The sequence below is a fragment of the Haemorhous mexicanus genome, chromosome 5 (assembly GCF_027477595.1).
Source record: "Haemorhous mexicanus isolate bHaeMex1 chromosome 5, bHaeMex1.pri, whole genome shotgun sequence".
In the NCBI taxonomy this organism is placed as follows: domain Eukaryota; kingdom Metazoa; phylum Chordata; class Aves; order Passeriformes; family Fringillidae; genus Haemorhous; species Haemorhous mexicanus.
The window spans coordinates 61,421,550-61,442,244 of NC_082345.1; the positions used below are offsets into that span (position 1 = coordinate 61,421,550).

At 40.1% G+C, this 20,695-nt stretch overlaps 1 protein-coding gene across 2 annotated transcripts in view; it reads right to left on the reverse strand.

The window, feature by feature from the left end:
- The window catches only part of ABCD2 (ATP binding cassette subfamily D member 2), a 42,817-nt gene extending 23,004 nt beyond the window's left edge, over positions 1-19,813 (reverse strand). Inside the window, exons 1-6 of one of the 2 annotated variants that reach the window (XM_059847325.1) lie at positions 18,747-19,813; positions 17,240-17,417; positions 12,756-12,877; positions 9,824-9,992; positions 6,672-6,766; positions 5,099-5,244 (exon numbers count right to left, since the gene is read on the reverse strand). In XM_059847325.1, coding sequence (XP_059703308.1) covers positions 5,099-5,244; positions 6,672-6,766; positions 9,824-9,992; positions 12,756-12,877; positions 17,240-17,417; positions 18,747-19,670 — 1,634 coding nt within the window. In that variant the 5' untranslated portion in view covers positions 19,671-19,813. Of the gene's footprint in view, positions 1-5,098; positions 5,245-6,671; positions 6,767-9,823; positions 9,993-12,755; positions 12,878-17,236; positions 17,418-18,746 lie in introns of both variants that reach the window. The other variant, XM_059847323.1, reaches the window with a different exon arrangement.
- Between the last annotated feature and the right edge of the window lie 882 nt (positions 19,814-20,695).

Consider the following 20,695-nt stretch of genomic DNA (forward strand, 5'->3'; position numbering starts at 1 on the left):
ATCCTTGGACTACCTGAGGCAAATCACATCAGACATTTGGATTACTCAATAGAGGTAAGGAGAGGAAAAATATCTCTGTGGCTGATGTAATTTTGTTTTGTATCCAAAGATATTTTTAGAATAAGAAGGAAAAATGCCAGACAGGAAAAGACTTGTCAACAAACCCCAAATAAAATACCAGAAATAGAGCAGACGTATGTAAAACCAAACAGCTTAGGAGAGCCAGATAAACCTTTAAACTGTTCTATTCCAGACTGTCCTAGCATTATTAAGAAGGCAGCAAGACATAGGTATATAAATTTTAAATGACAAAGAACAAACAACATTTGATACTAGTTTATCTTCAGTTGCCACCCTTTTAGCATTTGATAACCCTGGTGTTGAAAGAAAGAAATGTTAGAGATCTACTTGAATGACCAATAGCAAGAGAGAGAGAATAAAGAATTGGACATTGCTGTGACTGCAGAGAAAGTGGGTAGGTCTTCTACTAGAATGGCACACAGAATAACAAAGAAACCATGCATGCTACTGGAGAAACACACCTCTCACAAAAATAACCAAATTACAGTAAAAGCAAGCTGGAGAGAAAGAACAGCGACAATGGATGAGGAGAAAGAAGTACAATGTATTACTCCAGGCTCTATGGGAACCAGTCCTCAAGAAAGAGAAAATGCTGATGGACATTTTAGATATGTGCTGTGCTAGGAAGACTCTAGAGTCATGATCAAAGGTTATGGAACTAACAGAGACTGCATGAGACATTCCTCCATGCAAATAAGACAATATGACACACCAAGCAGAAAATTATTAACAATTTGAATCAATAACTCAGTGGTAACTAGAGCTTTACTACAAGTTATGGTGCAGAGATATTGAGGAATATTCCTGTGCTGTTGTCAATGTAACCTGCCAGTATCTAGCTGTGCAATTTTGCTGGCATTTAAACCAAACTAAGGAAATGAGAGCCAACATATGTAGAATCTGTTTCCTTAGAATTGAAAAAGTTGAGACTTTTAGCTGGAGAGCAAGAAAGGCTGGAGTAAATGCTAGGAGGATCTGCCTGCTACAGCACTCTAATTCCATGAAGATGGAGTGAAGAGTCTCTTCCCAAGTTTAAGACCATGAAGAGTCTTCTCACAAGTATAAGACCAACAGAGTAGAAGCAGGGCACAGTCTGGAACAATAGGTTGTGAAAGGCTAATTCCCAAAGTGCTTCAGGTACATCTTGTGTTGCTCTCTACAACTCCCTGAAAGGTGGTTGCAGTCAGGTGGGGGTTGGTCTCTTTCTCCAGGCAGCAATTGAGAGAATGAGATGACACATTCTTAAGCTGAGCCAAGGGAAATAAATATAGGCTGGATATTAGGAAAAGTTTTTTTATGGAAAGAGTGATAAAGTACTAGAATTGTCTGCCCGGCGATGTGGTAGAGCCACCATCCCTGGATGTGTTTAAAAAAAGACTGGATGTGGCACTTGGTGCCATGGTTTAGTTGAGGTTATGGCATGGGTTGGACTCAATTTTAAAAGTGTCTTCCAACCTAATGATTCTGTGTGTGGCATGTCTTCAGCATCAGTACTCATGTGACCCACTACATACTTTTATTAATTATTTATTATTTAAAATGATGTTTCTGGATTCTGATTTGAACCATGGTTCCTCACCAACTAGAGTGACACGTGTTTATTTTTTCATTCATGCTACATTCTTGGCCAAGATTCAAAGAAGAATGCAAAGAGGTGGTTAACACAAACGAATTTTACTTTGCAAAAGAGGGACAGAGAGAAGTAGAAGAAGGGGTAAATACACACACTCTGCCCGTTACTGAGTCTCCTATGAGATCTGACAACTTGTTGAGGTGTGACCAGTTCCTAGCTCTGAAACAAGCTGCTTCAGGCACCAAATGATGCTTAAAGGCTCTTCAAGCATCCATCTCTTCTGTCCGCCCTCCCTTCTGCCCACTCTCCTCTTGGACAGGCCTGTCAGGGACAGTGGCAGAGCCCCTGAAATTCCTGGGCTTTTCTCACCTTGCCCCCAGTTTGTCCCATCAGCATCCACCAGAACAGTGACTGATTATAGATCAATTCTGCAAGGCCTAGTCCTATATAAGGGAAGAAAAAAAACCCTCACAATGATTCACAGCAAAAGATAAAACAGTATTATAATTATGTTAAGTAATCTAAAAACCCAAAAAGACAGGAATTCTTAAGGTTCTGTTTTAAAGCTTACAAACCACTAAGTAATGCTAACTATTAAATGCCTGCAGTGTGAAAATTTGGAGAACACAGTAAGATAATTCATATTTTAATAAATCAGTTTTGTATGTAGCTTTTGAACTTGAAAAAGACACATGATTTCCCACACATTTCTGGAACATTAAAAAACAGAAATGAAAAAATAATCTTTTCAGTGAGCTCCTATTTACTGTGGAGTATTCTGTTACTCAGTAATCACTGCATTCTCCACCATTTATGCGTGCAGATGAGGTTTCACACACTTGACTCAAAAAGGGCTGATGCAGAATTAAACTCAGCCACAGGAATGCCAATGCTTCAATGGCAACTGTATCCACTAATGGAAAGCTCTTAGACCAGAGATGTAATGTATATAGCCAAACAAAGGGATGTCATCCTAACTTACCACTCTGATGGACATCTACCAATTGAAGAGTTTTCTGCTGTACCACAGTTTCACCTACCCAGCAAACAAAACAGTGAGGTAGGCTGATGCCAGGTTGATCCTATCCTACCACCTCCCAGATCCTATCAGTCTGAAACATTTTCCGGAACACTTTCCAGATTGACAGGAACAATTTTCCCTAAGGTTATGATGAAATACAAACATGATGAAATGTAGGCAGGGCACTCTATTCTTCAGTCTAGAATTTAAAGAATTGTGCCTAACAAAAATAAACAAACAGAAGGTAACCCTGATAAAGCAGCAATTTGCACAGGATTAATAAATAAAATGGTTGCACCAGCAGGACCTTACAAAACATACCTCTTTAATTTGGGGACAGTTTACAAACCAGTACACAAATTCTAAATGTATACTAGAGCCAGGGACAGACAAAAAGCCCCAAGTGAATGTGTGATGTACTTAGGCCACAAATAAAAGAACTGTTAAAACACTCACAGGTAGATTACAGAAAGAAGAGAAAAAAAAAAAAAAAAAAAAAAAAAAAAAAAAAAAAAAAAGCCTGGACCATGTAAGGCAATCCCCACAAAAGCACTTAAACTCCAGCAGATCTGTTGCAAACCTTGTCCCAAAATAAACTTCAATTTAAGAAGTTCTTAGTATCTCTGATATTCATCCAAGACTCTGTATGCCCAAAGAACAAATACACTGGGCAAAAAAGCAATCTGAGATCCTCAAGGACAGCCAAACAAACTGCTGTCCTTTATCAACCCCTTCAGCCACATTCACTGAAAATCCCTACAATATTCAGTCTTGGTCCCTGTCCAAATACGAGACACTGACAGGCCACACTTCTGATTGTACAAAACGCACTCTGACACAGCTGAATTGTTCTCCAGAGCAGACTTCAGAATCTTCAGCCACAGTCAAGGTGCAGCACTTTGGCAGAAGAGCTCTCTCTGTCACTCCTTGTTGCCCCATTTACCCACACACTGCTCTGTCCCTTGGGAAGGGAAGCACAGAGCTCATGAAGAGCCACAGAGCTGAGCTAAGGCAGTGTCCCTTGGATGCAGCAAGGGCATCCTTCCCGTTGGGGATCCTACTAGGATGGACTGCATATGCCAATCCCTACACTGCATATCCCCAGTCCTACAGCTTTGGCCACAGAGGACTTCAAACACATTGGGTGAATTCTGACTAAAACTTTTTGAAATGTTTCATAAAAGATGTCTGCTGGACAAACTCTTCCAGCACTGCAAAGTTAGGGGAAGCAGCTAACAAAGAACCATGTTTATGGAAATGAAAACCCAGCAGATGTGATGCAATCCCCTCAACCAGCACCTTGGCAAATTTGCCTGAATGCAACATGAGTCTATTTGCTTTCACAGGATAAAGGGAACATAAGTAAAGGGAAAGGGCTGTAAGCAAGCCAGCCACAGATGTTGATCTGAGTAGGGGCTGAGATCACACAGAGGAAGGAAGTGGCTGAAGATTTTCTTCAAGAAAAAAAATTCAGATTAACTTTTGTTCTGAGCAAACCAGTTTTAAGAAGATTCTGCACAATGGGTATTCTGAAATAATGTTTAGAAAAACATTTAATAAAGTATATTGCTTCAAACTCCTGAATAAAAGTCCTGAGTGAATCAGAAAAATTATAATGGCTAGCAATAAATTATACAGATATTTGAAGAAATCACAGAGCAGTGTTCTTTGCTAGCTTCACTTGCAGCAAGGAAAATCTACTGATCAGTTCAGCATATTCCATTCATCTTAATTTCTTGTACTTTTTAAGCAAGGCTACAAACTGTTATCACAAATACTTCTTTTGCCATGGGAAGAAATGAACTACAGGAAGCAAAGATTCAGTGTTTGACTTTGCTTTTGCAAAACAACATAGTTAGAGGTCTCTAAGGAGATATTCTAGAACCAATTGCATAAGAGTATATACTGAGAGTCCAACAGCAGGTCAGAGTACAAAGAAAGGACAACAAAGCCAAGCTTCCATTAGTGAAATGAGCACATATTATGAAAAAGGCAATCTGCAGTTACTGTTGGACTGGATTGTGGTCTTGCAGTGTGAAAGTTAAGTTTTGGTTACTTTGACACTCAAGAATCAAACCACTCTCACTTGCTTTGATCCTTGGTTTTAGAAGAAATCAGATTTGAGATACACTAGGTCTATTTCAAATTTCTTTCAGACTCCAGTTCCCATGATCCAAATTACCCAGAACTACAGCCATCTGAGGAACACAGGCTCCAACACAAGTGTATGTGAGCCCTTTTCAATTACTAATGATGTTGTATCACCAATGAGAAAAAAATCTCTTCTTATAAACATACTTCACATACCTGAGGTTGTGCTTACCACCTTTTAACTTGGATGTTAGAAAAGATTAGAAAAGCGAGAAGAAGGGTCAAAATTCATGTAACCAGGTAAGAGGCACCACCTTCAGCAAGACACATACCTTTGTGGTATATAAAACATGTGTTGTGGAGGGGGCTTGTAGAGAACTCCTCCATACACAGGCCACAAACCACTTAAAATTCTGAAGAGAGAACTTTTTCCACAGCCATTGGGTCCAGTGATTAAAAGATTCATCCCCTCCTCGACCTGCAAAGGGGATGCAAAGATATTACTACACAGTGTATGTGGTACAAGAGATTCTAAGACTCCTAAGAGGGGTTACATAAGCATTTATATAAAATTATCAACCAATTTCATTGATTAGTGGCATGTATTCATGCAACTGTTCTGGAAGCAGTGGCATTAGATAAAATATGTAGGCTAAGATAATGAAAGTCATTTCCTTCATATCTGAGTATCTCTATAACTAATGTTTACAGTAGTATATGGTGGTAATATTTATAGTAATATAGTATGATATACACGTAATGTAATAGGTAATATGATTATATTACAGCATGAATACATCACAGTCAGAATCAATTGTTCTAATGCAGATTAGGTCCAAAGGTGTTAACAATGTTTCAAACAGTATTGTGCCTATCTGTGATATTAACTGCGGGTATGGGAGGCCAATCAACTGATTTGGAAAATTTATTTCACGCTGCCATTTCCCACTTAACTGCCTATGTTAACTTGGCTGTGATGAAAAGTGATTTTTTTTTTACTCATTTGCTTATTACCCTGTGTATATATGAGTGTATATTAAAGCATAATCACAATGTTATTATCTACGTTTTACAGAAATATACTGACTTCTGTATTTTCTTTGTTTCTGTCTCTTGAGACAAATGAATAAATAGAAATGTCTGCTTGATTTCATAAGATTGTAATTTCACAATTCTGAAATTCCTACACTGAAGTTGTCATGTGTTTTGCCATAGCTGGGACCATTTTCTCCTAGTTCCTAATTCAGAGGAAAAGGAAAATCCTGCTTTAGCTAAATTAAAAGATCTGTTGGAATTGTTAAGTTTATTTCTGATAACTTCCACTCTTTTTAAAAAGAACAATATCTGCACTGGAACATCAGATCAGGATACATCTGGGAGTAATTCAGTAAAGGTCACTCATTAAAATTGTGAGCAGGTACCAAGAGGTGTCTGGAATAGGTTTTTAAAAACAATACAAGTTCTGGCTGAGTAAATGCTCCCCAACTGGACTTGTGAACTATGCTGTCAGCTATTAGTCAGTACTGCTCTTTGTGGTGATCAGGAAAAACTACAGGTTTGATTTTTTCACTGTTGCTGTGGCCTCAGACTTTTAAAGAAGCCTTTGTGAGTAAAGCACCCCAATTTGACTGAATTTAACTAAAGGTGGATGCATGCTGTCATATGCACCTTTGAAAATCTCAGGTCAGTTTTTCACCTGGCAACAGCAACAGAAATCCTCCCTTTTCTTTCTCTGAGCAGGAAAAACTCCATATGTCTGCCTCTATTGAGCTACTATGCCTACCTTTCTGGACTTCCCCTTTTATCCATATGCTCCTCCAAGTACTTAACATAAGGTATATGAATTCTGTGCTGTTTATGTTAATGTGATGGCAACAATCAGAAGATTCTTGCATATCATCTTACTTTGAAGTTTAGCCTGGAAACCACCACATCGCCATTCGGAGTAATTATAGGAACATTTTCACAAATAATTCCTTGATCAACATCAATTACTTTCCCTAGAAAGAAAAAAAACCCAAGAATTAGAGTTTGTGAAACCCACCATTAAGTAATCAGTTGTGACAGCCTCTGTGCACAACTGAGTATATTTTCAAGTAAGGACTGGTGTTTGAGACAGCTCTTTTATGTGCTCCAGGTTCCCCTATTGAAAAATCTAGATAATAAATCTTAGCTAGTCCAAAAGACACTGTCAACAGTAGCCAAGAATGTGCAATGAAGCCTAAATTTGACCCCAAACACAAAGCACAGTATGCATCATACATATGTGATGCACTATAAAGATGTGTTCATTTACATTCTACTTGCAGTTTCTGTATTCTGCTTTAAATAGCTGTTTAATATCAAGCAGTAAAAAAGTTCAAGAACAGCCTTAGCCACAGGCAAACCAGTTAACCTTCTTTGAGGATTTAATTAGGAATCACTACCAGCTCTGAAAGCTGGAGCACCTTTCAGTCTCCTCCAGCAACGAGAGCAAAGGAGAAAACATTCAATGGCTTGTTTCCATCTCTTTTTGATGCCACAGACACTGTCTTGTAAGTATTTGCAGAAACTCATAAAATATTTCAGTCAGGTAGACACACTGGCATTTGGATTTCTGGCAAATTAAATATACAATCTCTACTGGACAACCAGATACTCTGTAATACAAGGACTTTGATATTAACTGCCCTGGAAAGAGTAAAACAGTGAAACTAACTTCTCAGTCACCTGTTAATGGTCTTATCCAACAGAACCCAAACAGTTGGATTCCTAGAAAAATATTAGCCATTACCTATATGGACAAGATGCAAAGGAAAGACATTTCTCTTTGTATTAGAAAGCTGTTTATTTATAACATAAACTAATCTGAACAAAGAAAAATGTAACAAAGACCAAGTTAGTTAGTTAATTATAGAAAGCTCTGACAGCATTTTCTTCACTTAAGTTTAGTCTTACATTCCTCCTTTAGAGGCTCTTTGTTCAACTGATTTCAACTTTGCCAAACTATAACAACCTGGGCAGAAATTTTTATGCCATGTATCAGTCCAAGTGTTCTTTTTTCATAAGATAAATTTTACTTACAACAGCATGAGATTATGGGGAAAAAATGTTTTTCTGTTAAAAAGAAATTACTTTGATACTGGAGACACTGTAATTAAAATAAATCTATGATAAAATATAGTTAGCTAATAAGAATTAAGTAAACCTAATTCTCATTTCCTAATCCTAATTTCACAGTATTTGATTGCAACTTTAGCATGCTTTTAAAGTATATTTATGTGTAATCAGAAATAAAATTTGACAGTATTTGAACAAGATGTACAAAATTCTGTTTAATTTTTTAAATTATGAATTATTGAATATGCTATAAGGCAATATTGTTATCTGTAAAATATTATTATTATTTTCATATTGTCACACCTACTGACAACAGTAAATGCAAGGCACAAAACAGACACTGCTTAGTTACAAAGACTTATACTGGATGATTCAAAAAGAAATAGGTATTATGTGTTCAAAGAGCCATTGGGGAAGCAGAATATTAAGATTTTTCTTCCCTAACAACGCGGGCACACACAGGTATGTGAGCACGTGCACTTCTATACACAAACAATCCACTCTTAAGGGATTTCTGAAGTATTGCAACCAAAAGAAAGGAGGAAAACCAGCATTACAATAGCACTTATCATAAAAAATGTGGAGCCTGTGGCCTAGATTCATCTGGCCTAAATTCTTCTTAAATCCTTGTGCACAGTGCTTGGTCTTGGCTAGCTGCCTCTGAGAGCTACAACTACACAAGAGCAAGTGCTTGTCACCATGGCTTAGAAGAATTCAGACTGGATGAAAAGTGACTGTAGGGGAATGAAATCTTGGGAAAAGGTTGCAAAGAGAAGTGGGATTAAATATAGTAGACCTAAAGGGAACACAAAGAGCACACTTGCATATCTGAACTGTATTTGGTTTTGGCTGCAAACACAGCTATCTAAAAAGTGCCCCCAAATTACTTCATTGCTCCAGGAACTACAAACCTTTTCTCATGTACAAGGCAACATGCAACAGTTATAAAATGCCATTTCTTTAAACATCAGCCAAGCACTACCAAGATCTATAAAATTAAGACATCAGCTATTTCCATACCTATCAACCATGCTGCATCACACTTTGCTATAATGAACCTCGTCAGAGGAGCTTTGAGAAATATGAGCTGAAGGGCAGCACTGTTGAAACTGCTGCAAGAAGTTATTTCACAAAGAGCCCTTTGGGGCCTATAACTCTACTGAGGCTTAACTTTTCAAAAGCTAAAGGCTTTTCAACACCACAGAGGGCACCAGCAGAAATGCAATGTTGGGAAAATGAGGAAAAACCCATTGCAAAAGCTGCCTTTGAGTACCTCAGAGAGAAGCTGGATGCAAGAGGCAGAGAGAGGTGGCACAGTAAGGAGTGGACGTACACAGAAAATGCTCCAGGGAGGGTGGAGACAGAAAGACAGTGGCACCAGAAAGACAGAGGATAGAGTCAGGAGGGAAAAAATATATATGATCATTTGGGAGGTGAGGAGATGGGTAAAGTTATCATTTTCAGTTGAAGATTCCCACTAAATTTTGAAAAAAATGAACCCAGGCTGATCTTTAATCATGGAAAACATAGTATTTTTGGGGAAAACTACAGAACTGATCTGTCTTTTTTCTTCCTACCTCAAACAAAATAATGTGATGTCTGAAGATAAAAATGTTAGTCTCAGCTTTCTGAAAAAAAATGAATGGTCTGAGGAAAACAGGCACTGTCAGTGTAAGAATACTACAATCAACATCACATATAATAGTATAGTTAAAATGCCTTTTCATTGAAAGTTTTTACAGAAAACATTTGAGCCATTTTGTGTATTAGAAAAGCACACCATAAGGACAGAGTTATAAGAAAGCAGGGGGTTAAAATGAAAGGCAACATGATCTCTGGGGCATTAAGGCTGAGAGGCTGATTAGTTATGGAAAAAAAACCTCTGTTCACCTCCTGTCCCACTGCTCCATGCCTTCCCCACCACCCCTGGGAAATTCATACAAATATGAATTAATTACCTTTGATTTCTAAGGGCCCATCAGTGTGTACCTCTGCCTTATTTTCACTCCTGCTGTTGTCTGCAGACCCTTGAATAACAGCAGTTCTTTTGTAGATGCCTCTCTTCACCTCGTCAAAGACTGAAAACATGTTGTAGACACGGGCAGTGTAGCCTGCTAGCTCAGTGACCTGAGAAACAACAAACGCCTCATTACAGTTCCACAAATTCTACAAATTAAATGCTTGGCCAAGGATCAACATGAACAACAATGTTGATCATCACCCATTGATTTCCCATTGAAATGCTGTGCTAACCCATATGCCACCTGTAGCTCCTACCAATCAGCACACAGGACAGCTGAGTTAAGCCCATGTAAACTATGATAACCCTAATAAATGAGGAGGTTGTAGAGACTGCTGATTTCTGTAGTCTTCGATGAACAGAGAACAGCTACTAACATATCTGAAAACAAAGAGGCTGGTACACAAGAAAAAAACAAAGTTTCTGCATTTTCCAGCAAAAATAGAAGCCCACAGAAGTGAGAAAAAAAATGGCATCTGGAATTACTTATGTTTACTTGCTTGTACTCCTGAAACCTCCTGTGGGAGAAGTGTGCTTTTCTGTGTAAAAGAGGCAGCATCAGGGCACTCTAACCTAAAATACAGTACAAACCAGAAATGAGTCTTCTGTCAACTGCCTGCTAAATCTGACACCTTAGAATAGATCTGGGCATTTTTAAGATGGTGAGGTCTCCTTAAAAGGGCTTTCTTCTTTTTTTTTTTTTTTGGTCCATTTGTCACAATTTTCACCTGGTGAAGACAGAAACAACAGATATCTGGACCTTGTAACTTCATATTCATGGGCTATTTAAGAGCTCCCAAAGAACTGCCTCCATCTGCTGGTAGTAAAGAATTAAGCCAAGGCCTTTTATTTTAAATGTATTATTCGATGGTTTTATTATAAAGGATATATTTTTATATAAAATGAGGAGAGGACAAGAAAATTAGGTCAAGATTATAAAATCCTTGGCTTGCTGAGGTTAAATACCCCATGACTGAGTTCACCCACTATTGTGTACCTAATTCTAAGATTATTTGAAATAACTGGAAATAGTTCCATAATTCTCCTGTAAGTTTCACTATTTGTGCCTGACTCAGAAGTGAGTGCTAGCTCTGGCCACATGGCTATCATTTCACCAGGATGATGGAGAGAATCCTGCATGTGATAAATGAAACTTGTACCAGCTGTGCCCCAGGAGAACCATAACATGTAGTAAGCTTCTATACCATGACTGTAGAAACTTACTTTGTTCAAACACTAAATACCACCACCTAAACTATTGACTGCAAAGAAAAGTTAAGCCCACCTCATTTGCACAGTGAATTACACTGACTTGAAAGAGGCTGCCTTGGTGGAAGAGGTGGGCAAGAACTGGAAGTGCACTACCACTTGACATGGGTTGAAGTACACTGTGCTTTGGAAATTGCCTGAATCACAAAATGGGAATGACAATGTGGTTGAAGTACTTGAAGAGAAGCATAAATGTAAAATTAAGATGGAAATTCGTAGAACTGCTCTTCGGTCTTATGCTGTCTCAATTAGTATCTTAGCATGTTATAAACAAAGTGAGCTTGTTCAGTTCCTCTCCTATTTTGTGGGTACTTTTTTTGCCAAAAAAATAAAACCAGAGTTTTTCTAAGTCCTCATGTACATTATATAAATTACTTAAATGCTGAAAACAAAACACATATTACATCAATGTATGATAGGTTATCTGGCAGTATCTTGACAGCAGAGATCGAGGGGAACAGCTAAAAGAGAATAGGTTAAAAATCACAGCCCACTAGAGGACTTCTGAAAACAGCACAGACACTGGCTTTGTCAAATCTGTATCTGAAGGTGCCAAACAACCCCTCCTCTGACAGTTTACAAGGCTATGGTTGTCATGGCTGGATTCCAAATAACAGAATCCATAGTCTTTGATTAGCTGCCTAGCTAATGCATTCCTCCTTGCACTGCACTGGGAAAAGGGGCTCCCAACAAAGGGATGAGCAAACACCAATTCAAATATGAAGAACAAACATTCAGAAGGAAATGTTGAGATTAACAGCACTGACTCACTCTTCTGTGGCTAAACAGCTGGCATTTAAAGAAATCCACAGGAGAGACAACAGATTTAAGCATAGCTCTACTGGAGTTTGAGTAAGGACCTGAAACATCTCTGATCTTCAAGATTATTAACATTCAGTACTTTTAGAATACTTGTACTCCCAAAGTGAACTTTTTCCTGCTAAAATTTCTCTATTTTGAAAAATTATTTACAATTTAACACTCTCACAAGATACTGAAAACAGCCTTACAGTTTAAGTGGCCCAGAAATAAGTATTCAATTCTCCTTGTTTTTCATACAGAAACAGGTTGCCCAATGAGGTGGAGGTACCCCATCTCTGGAAATATTTAAGGTCAGGCTGCATGGGACTCTGAGCAATCCAATAATAGTCAAAGATGTTCCTGCTCAAGGCATGGCAGGGGTTGGACCAGAAGACCTTTAAAGACTCTTACAATTAAACTATTTTATGCTTTTGTGACAGTTCCAACAGAAGAGTCCCAGTACACTGAAGGCAGACAGCCCAAATTCAGGTCTGTGCTCCAAACAGAAGAGAAATTTGAACCTTTATCACTGACATTCCAGGAACTTCTATGATGACACCTGAACACAAGCATTAAAAATGACATCTACATGTTGCACCATACAGGCAACTGTGCACTTTAGACTCTATGTCAACTGAACCCTGAAGATCAAACTACCAGTTCAAATATCTCCATGGATTTAGTTGCAACAGAATTTGCCTTTAAAAACTGCACTCCTTTTTTTTTTTAATATTTTATATTAAATGTAAATTTTTTTCTTTTTTCCCTCTTCTGTTTCATGCATGCAGGATGTTCAGTACCTCTTTGTATGAAGACATAATCCTTTCAATAGCATCTGCTCCAGAGATCAGCAAGTTTCGTGATGTAGTAAAAGCTTCTGTTCTTTCACTAACCATTGCCTGTTTCTGCCCATCTTCCAATTCTGAATGTAAAAAAAAAATTTTGTTAAAATAGTCTGCTGATAATTATCTCTACAAACTAAATTATTATTGCAATGTGAGCTATTATAGAGCAGGCTTTTTCTTTTTTTAAGAAAAAGTTAACTCTATGAAGACAACCTTTCAAAAAGAATTAGTGAATGTAATTACCATAGCTTGGTCAAAAAGAATAAGTGAGAGCATATGGAATTCATCTTGTTAGACAAAACATCCTGTAATTTTATCTATTTATCTATATGGATCATTTCCTTTTAATATATCATCCTACAACATAAATTTTTCAAAATATGAAACAAGTGAAACCTGAGCAATGATCTGAAACAGATTTTGAACTTAATTTTTAACATTTTTGTGATTATTAATTTTCAACCTTACTTATTTACTGACTTCATGTAGAAGCAACCATTCACATTTGTGTACATCTGGCAACACTATTATATTTCTGTAAGAAAGCAATAAACTCTCTTGGTATCAAAGGCATGGTTTCAATAGGATAATTCTCCCTCACAATGAAGCTTCCCTCTTCATCTGACCTCAGAACAAAGTTGTGAGGCTTTATTTATGACACTGCATCCTGTTAACAAGAATATTTGTGCTCCGAAGAAAGGACTTGTCTCATAAGGATGTCAGCAGCATTAGGCAAGGAGAAAACAGCAGCAGAATTTATAGAAGATACATGAAAACTAAGTATATTTAACATATCTACATATACCATTTTGCTACCATGGGTCCCATAGATTCAAGTTGCAAGGTTCGTTTCCTGAAGGAAACAAGATTTTTAAAAAAGTGCCTGACTATTCTGAGGCTAAATGTTGTTTCAGTGTTTAAAACTGCAACTACAAATCACTGGTGTAGTAAACCAGTGGTATAGCAAACCACTTTTAAAAATTTCCCACATAAAAGATTTACAATAAAAGATCTAAAGGGTTTTCTGCATCACCTAACTATATATGCATCTCCATAAATTGCTTAAATCTTATGCAGAATGGGATCAAGATATTCTTTTTTTCCTAAAGTTTGTAAAGTTTTTTTTAAGCTTCTGTTTGAAACTAAGCTGATGCTAGGAATTGTGCTAGGCAGGGTAATAGGCGGATCCACTGTGGCAACTCCTGTACTAGCAATTGCTATCCATGTTTCCACAGTGCTCATGATCAAGAAAATCTAGGAGAAATTCCTTGCAGGTGTAATGCAACCATAAATTTCATGGGCTAAGTCAAGAAATGCAAGAGTAGAGCAAACAGCATCTTATTACTCGCACTTCCCTGACAAATCAGATTCTAGAAAGCTGGTGTCTCTAATCTACAGTCAGTACCAAAGCCAGATGTATCTTTCTGTCTTTATTAGTTAATTCTAAATGTTATTCTGTTTTCATATACACATCCATAAAGGTATTCCTACATAACTAGATCACTGAAATAGACTGCATCACTGTAAAATACACTGGAATAATTATTTAACATAAAATTATTTAATTATATATTAATATATTATGAATTATAGGTTAATTATTTATTATTATTTAATTATTATTACAGAGAAGTGCACTGGAATAATTATTTAATATAATTAAATTGAATTAATTATTTCACTGAAATATAAATGAAAAACTTTTAAAAATTGTTACATCATAATTTTTCATATGTGTGTGTATATATATATATATATATATACACACACACACACACACAGAACGTCTATGTTATTTTTGGGCTTAATTATGTTTTCTCACTTCAGTTCTACATCAGCACACTGTCAACTAGTTGTATGCAATCTTGCTGAGACACAATGAGAGACATGCTTTTAAAAAAAATATAAAAAGCTCTTGCAAAGGAGAGATTACAAAATTCTTACTAATGTGGCTCTCACTTCAGAAAGTTATTTTCACTCCAAGAAGTGAATAGAGAGAATTCAGTTAATTCATTAGTAAAAGAGGATTTGAAATTTGTTTACTTCTGACACAACCAATTTTTGCTGATCTTGTTGGGATTATAGCACATGGAGCCCGTGCTATACAGAACCACCACAATTAAATCATCTAGGAATCAGGCATGGTTTAACTGCTTTGATGCAGCATTCCTCCTTCATGTAAATGCAATATTTACTGATGGCTGCTTCCAGCACCCAGGCCAGCTCATCTAGCAAGAGCAAGGATCTCTACAAGCCACTGCATCAGTCAGATTAGGGGTATTTAAAAAATTGAAATTATACAGGATTTATAAACATTTCAAAGGCCCAAAAGACAAGCTCTTCTATTATATAACCCACCAATATAATTTTTCTTGAACTTTTTGTCCATAACATTTTTCATATGGCTGGCCTCCTGTGTTTGAAGGTGTCAAATTTTAACAGACAGATTGTCTCTGTTTCATACAGAACCTAAAATTTCCATTTTCCTTTATTAAATTGATAGTCACACTTATTTTATAAACAAAAATAAATGTTCACTGTGTCTAGAGAAATCAAAGTCTTCAAAAAATAGTCACTCTCCATAAACTGAGACACAACATTTGGAATATGAATTGTTTAAAACAAAAAGAATGAGAAATGTTATCAAAAAAAATCTTCTCTTTGCCACCTAAACTCTTCACTGAAATATATAACACAATTTTAAAATTTCAGTCAGAAATATCACTGTCAAAGAAGGTTCTTTTTTCTTCTTACTGAATAATTATTGGTTTACTTTTTCTTTCTCTTCCCTGAAGAAGTGTACAAAATTTGTGGCTTTACACCAGTAGTCTCAAGTCTCGCCATGGTTCCAGTTTTGTACATACAAAAAATCCATGACCTCTTCCTTCAGATGTGAACAAACTTGTGTGTGATTTGCAAAAAGCACTGTTTTCCCAAGCAGGTAAAGGGCAATTTCAGGTGTGCTTGATTCTTTGAATACTTGCAATATCTCACACTGGTCTTGACAGTGCTGCCAGTACTATGTTTGTGAACCACCATTATGGTAAGCCCCAGGACTCAATAATAAACCCCATGTTTTAGTAGTTTAGGTTGCTGGTAGCAAATAGAATTCTGCTTTACAACGTGAGCCACTGCTGCATCTTTGTTCTCTCTCACATTTGAAATGTATTTAACAAAAGAACAAACATGAGTAACAGGAATGTTATTTAGTTTAGCATGAGTACAAGTCCTTTTCTATGCTCTAATACCAAGGAGATATTTACAACATGTGGTTAAATGCTCCTTTTCTTGACTGTACTCATTCCCATCTTAGCAGAAAGACCCTTATCACTTTTTCTGTTGTGCTGATAACCTTCACTGTGAGGAGAAATGCCTTTGTACAGCCTCTTCAGTTTGGAACAAGACATCCTGATATTTTTGAAGCTGTTCCCAGGATGCCAGCCAGGGCGCTGATGTAGTGCCCTCCTAAGGCACGTGATGGGCAGCAGCTCAGGGAGCTGAGCACCCAGCCCTGCACGGGCACAACTTTTGAGCGAGACAGCAAAACCACGTGGGCACTGCACAAAGCCATCCTACAGCTCACACCAAGCTTCTCCACTTGGACAGTCCTGATTTGAGATATAACTTCTATGAAAGAAACAGAACTACTGCACAGAAAATAATTCACTCATTCCTAACTCAAAGTACACAAACTAGAACTGATCCTTCTGAAGACTTTATAGGATTCATATTATAGGAATCCTATGACATTTGTAAAAAATTCTAATTGTGCATGAGGAAGCCTTTTAAACTAAATTCACCAACAGCTCTCCTTAATACCTTTCTTTTTGCTCTCTCCTGTTTTCTTTTCTTTTTTTTTTTTTATTTAATAGCATCTGCAGTAACAACACTATTTGAACATCATTTCACTTCCAGGAAAATGGTGATAGGATGTGAAAAATGATACCATCCTAGCCTGGAATCTGAATTTTACCTTCCCTTTTCCCAGGGAGTCAGGGTAAATCAGCAGTTTCCAATAGGTCAACAATAAGAGAAAAATTACCTATAATTACCTGTAATTACACTATGGTTTATGGAAGGATAAGATAAGCACTCTATTAAAGTTCATAGTATCATTTTGCAAAAGGAGATACTGTAAAAATCAGCTTGCCATTCCAACAGTGACTAATGAAAAGGGAGACTGCAATAATCATTACAATCTTGTGTGATACCAGGATCCTCTAAGTTCTGACTTCGTACTATTTATCATACACACACAGTTGGATCATTTGCTCAGCTGGCTTGCTATGCTTGCAAGTCATACATAAGATACAGATGTTGTAAGAAAGTCTGTGAAAAATAAACCAATGTGAACGCACTCAAGGGAACTACAGTCTTTTGGGTACATAACTTTAAAGAAACATTTAGAAATTAGATGTTAAAAAAGATGTTATTACCACCATCTGCAAATCCCGTTGCGGTGATGATGGGCACAGCGACCATGATCATACCACAGCTACTCCAGACATACTTCATCAGGAACTGCTCTATCATGATGTACCATAAACGCTTGGACAAAATGAGATTCATTTGATCTGTCAAATCCTTGTAGCTTTTTTGCAGTTGTTTCAATTCTACCTATGGTTAAAATAATAAAATAATTTATACCAGGAAACAAAGATGGACATGTAGTACAAGATACGTTCACATGTGTAGAAGAAATAATCGGGTACCCAGAGTTGTCACTTCTGAATCACATCTGCCATGTGGTACTTTACACTCACTGTGCTGCAGTCCCACAGCAAAAGTGCATAGCTTTATGGAAGTCAGTGGACCTGGTTCTTGTTTACACCACTGTCCCTTGACAGAACACTGGCAGGTTTTCAACTCTTTTAAGATCTCTACTACATACAAGGACAACACAGCAGTCACAACAGTTCATTCCAACAACCAAAATAAGATTGATTTCATGTCCTTTTAATAAAGTTGCAGCTGTAGAGTTTCACAGCAACTGAAAATTATGTTGGAAAGCATTTGGGAATCAATTATCTTCAGTGACTTATAGCTGCAAAGTTGATTCCTGAAACGCTGCTTGTTTTTGCAAACAGTCTGGGGAAGGAGAGAATTATCCCAGGAGGTTTAAGAAGTCAAAGACAGTTGCAAGTCAGTATGTATTCAGTTCAAGCCCGTATACGTGGGAATTGAGAAAATGTATAATTTAGCTACACTTAAAACACTATTACAGGCAGCTTTTGAGAATGATTGTGTCTACAAAAATAAACCATTTATGTTATATAATCATTGCTTGAACTGAAAGAGTAATACTTCAGGCTGGTTTCCAGCTTTCATTTTCACCATGCATGAAACAACTTTTTTCCCAATCATGTTTGAAAGATATTACAGCCAAAATTTACTTCTAATAAAAATATTAAGAGTCCCTTAATAAGATGGCTTTAAAACAAGCTACTAGTTTATGTAACTGTGATTGCAGAAGTACAGTACTTAGGCTATTTTAAGACTGGTGACTACATCTTTGCTTGGCTATGTGAAACAGTGTCAAAGGTTGTAGTGTGCTCTGAGGCCATCAGAGAGTTTCCCCCTAGACTTTCTGGTGTGCCATGGTTGCTATTTCTGCTGAATTAAATATGGTGGTTCATACCAAAGTCTGGAAAAGTTAATCAGAACGGACTGGGTGGGGAAAACACAGCAAAGTAGATTAGTTTTCTAGATAAGCATAAGATCCATCTGCAAAACCACAACACTGTCAGAGTTCAAGGGAACTGTGATCTGCTCCCCCCAGACACTGCTTGTGAGACGGCATTTCCTAAGAAATGGGAAGTGTCAAGCTGTAAACAAGTTTAAACGTAAGAGGGACCCAAAATGCTCAAGAAGGGCATCAGGGGAAGCATGGGTCCACTCCGGCACTGCAGGAGCTACCTTAGTGCTTCCAATTTCTCTCCTCCTTACCTTGTGCCCTCGGTAAAAGGCAATCTCTTCCACGTTGGCAATGATGCGTGAATGTATGAAGCGCAGATAGCCCTTCCTGTGAGCCTCCTCAGCCACCAGTTTGCCAAACTTGGGCGAGCAGGCTTTGAGCACGCGGGCCGTGGCATAGACGACGAGACCAGCCAGGACTGTGGGCCCGAGGGGGCTGGCCCCCCGGGACCGTGCTGTGCGGATGAGGGTGTAGGAGGTGAGCACAACATCCAGGATGGGCTTGGTGAGGTTGGAGTAGAGATGCGCCACGGACTGTGAGAACATCATAATGTCCTCGGTGAGGGACTGGTCAGGGTTGGCCAGCCGCCCGTCCATGCTGATCACTTTGTAGTAAGTTTGGTTGGCAAAGTAGGTCTCATAGGCGTGATCCACCAAGCGCGTGCGGAAGGCGAGGGCCAGCTTGCACTCCAGGTACCGTATGGTGCTGTTCACGAAAGTTGCTGGGATTGCAATCATCAGCCACTTGATTAACTTGAAGACAAAACTCCTGGGCTTTTTCTCCACAATGCTCTTCACAATTTTTCCATCGAGGGCGGCCACATAGATGGAGAGGAAGGTCCTGGATACAAGAGCAAACGAGTGGAGACAGAGCAAGCCCAGCTCGGCACTCACCAGCTTCGGGAAGAACAGTTTGCGGAGTTCCAGCAGCTGCTTGAAGAATTCCGCGTCCACGGCCGGAGAGGCTCTGCCCCCGCTGCCGGCGTGGAGCGGGGCCGCCCGGCCCGTCTCATCGTGCGCGCCGCCTCTGCCGCTCGCCCGCTTCACACGCCCGCGGATGATGGGGTAGAGGATTTTGAGCCCGTACGCCGCGGCCAGCAGGCACGCAGCCTTCTTCGCGGCGCCCGCCCTGCTCCACTGCACCCGCCGGGCTGCCGCATACAGCATGTGGGCCATCCTGCCCGCCTCGCCGCCGCTACGTGCCGCTCCTAGCGCGGGTGGCTCATGCTCGCTGGAAAGGCCGGTCCCGCCGGGTCTTCATCGGGGCGCTGGGCCCGGCCCGCCGCCGGCCGCCCTGCCGTGACAGATGCCGAGTGAGCGCTGCCTCCCAGGGGGGATGGTGCCTTCAAAGCGCGGCGCGTTGCACAACGCAGCCCCGCGCGGCGCAGCCCGCCCCGCCGACCACCATTGGCTGCGCCACGCGGGGCGGCACCGGCAGCGGCCCGTCCGCTCAGCGCCGCCGCCCCGGCCACAACCGCTATCGCTCGGGGCGTGGCTGCGGCGGTGGCGGTGGCGGCAGCAGCAGCACCGGTCTCCCGGCGGCCGGCTCCGGGTTCACGGCGGGTCTCCCGGCGCTCGGCTCCGGCCGCACCGTTGATTTCCCGGCGGTCGGCGGGTCCGCGGAGCCCGGCCCTGCTGCGCGCCGGCTCGCCCCAGGCTGCGGCCGGCCCTTTCCTTCCGCCTGCCCTGCGGAGCAGGCTCCGCCTCCGGCCGCGGCATCGCCAGCGGCGCGGGGGGAGCGGGACGGGGGGCGGCAGCGCCGGAGAGAGCTCGGGTCCCGTGCCAGTCCTGGCAGGATGGGGAGCGCGTCACCCCCGGCACTCCCCGAGCCTCCCCAGGATGGGGGGGCTGTAACGCCGGCCCGCGGTGGGGGTGCGCTCGGTGCGGGAGTGCCGCGGCAGAGGGCGGCGCCGCCGACCCGGTGGCCTCGGGCAGCCCCGGGTCGGAAATCGGCCCGGCGGCCGTGGGAGGGAGCCGGGCAGCTCGGCGTCTCCGGGGTAGCGCCTGCACATTGCGCGTAATTGATTTCCTGTCCTCTGGCCGAAAGGAAACCGGTATTGTGCGCTGACAGCGTTATTAGCCCAAAATAACCCCGACCGAGTCGCACGGCCCCTGCAGTAACACCCGGCCAATTTCACACAAAGAAAGCCATAGTAAAGGCAATTGTCTTGCTGCTTTATTTTTCTGTTTTCTTAATTACT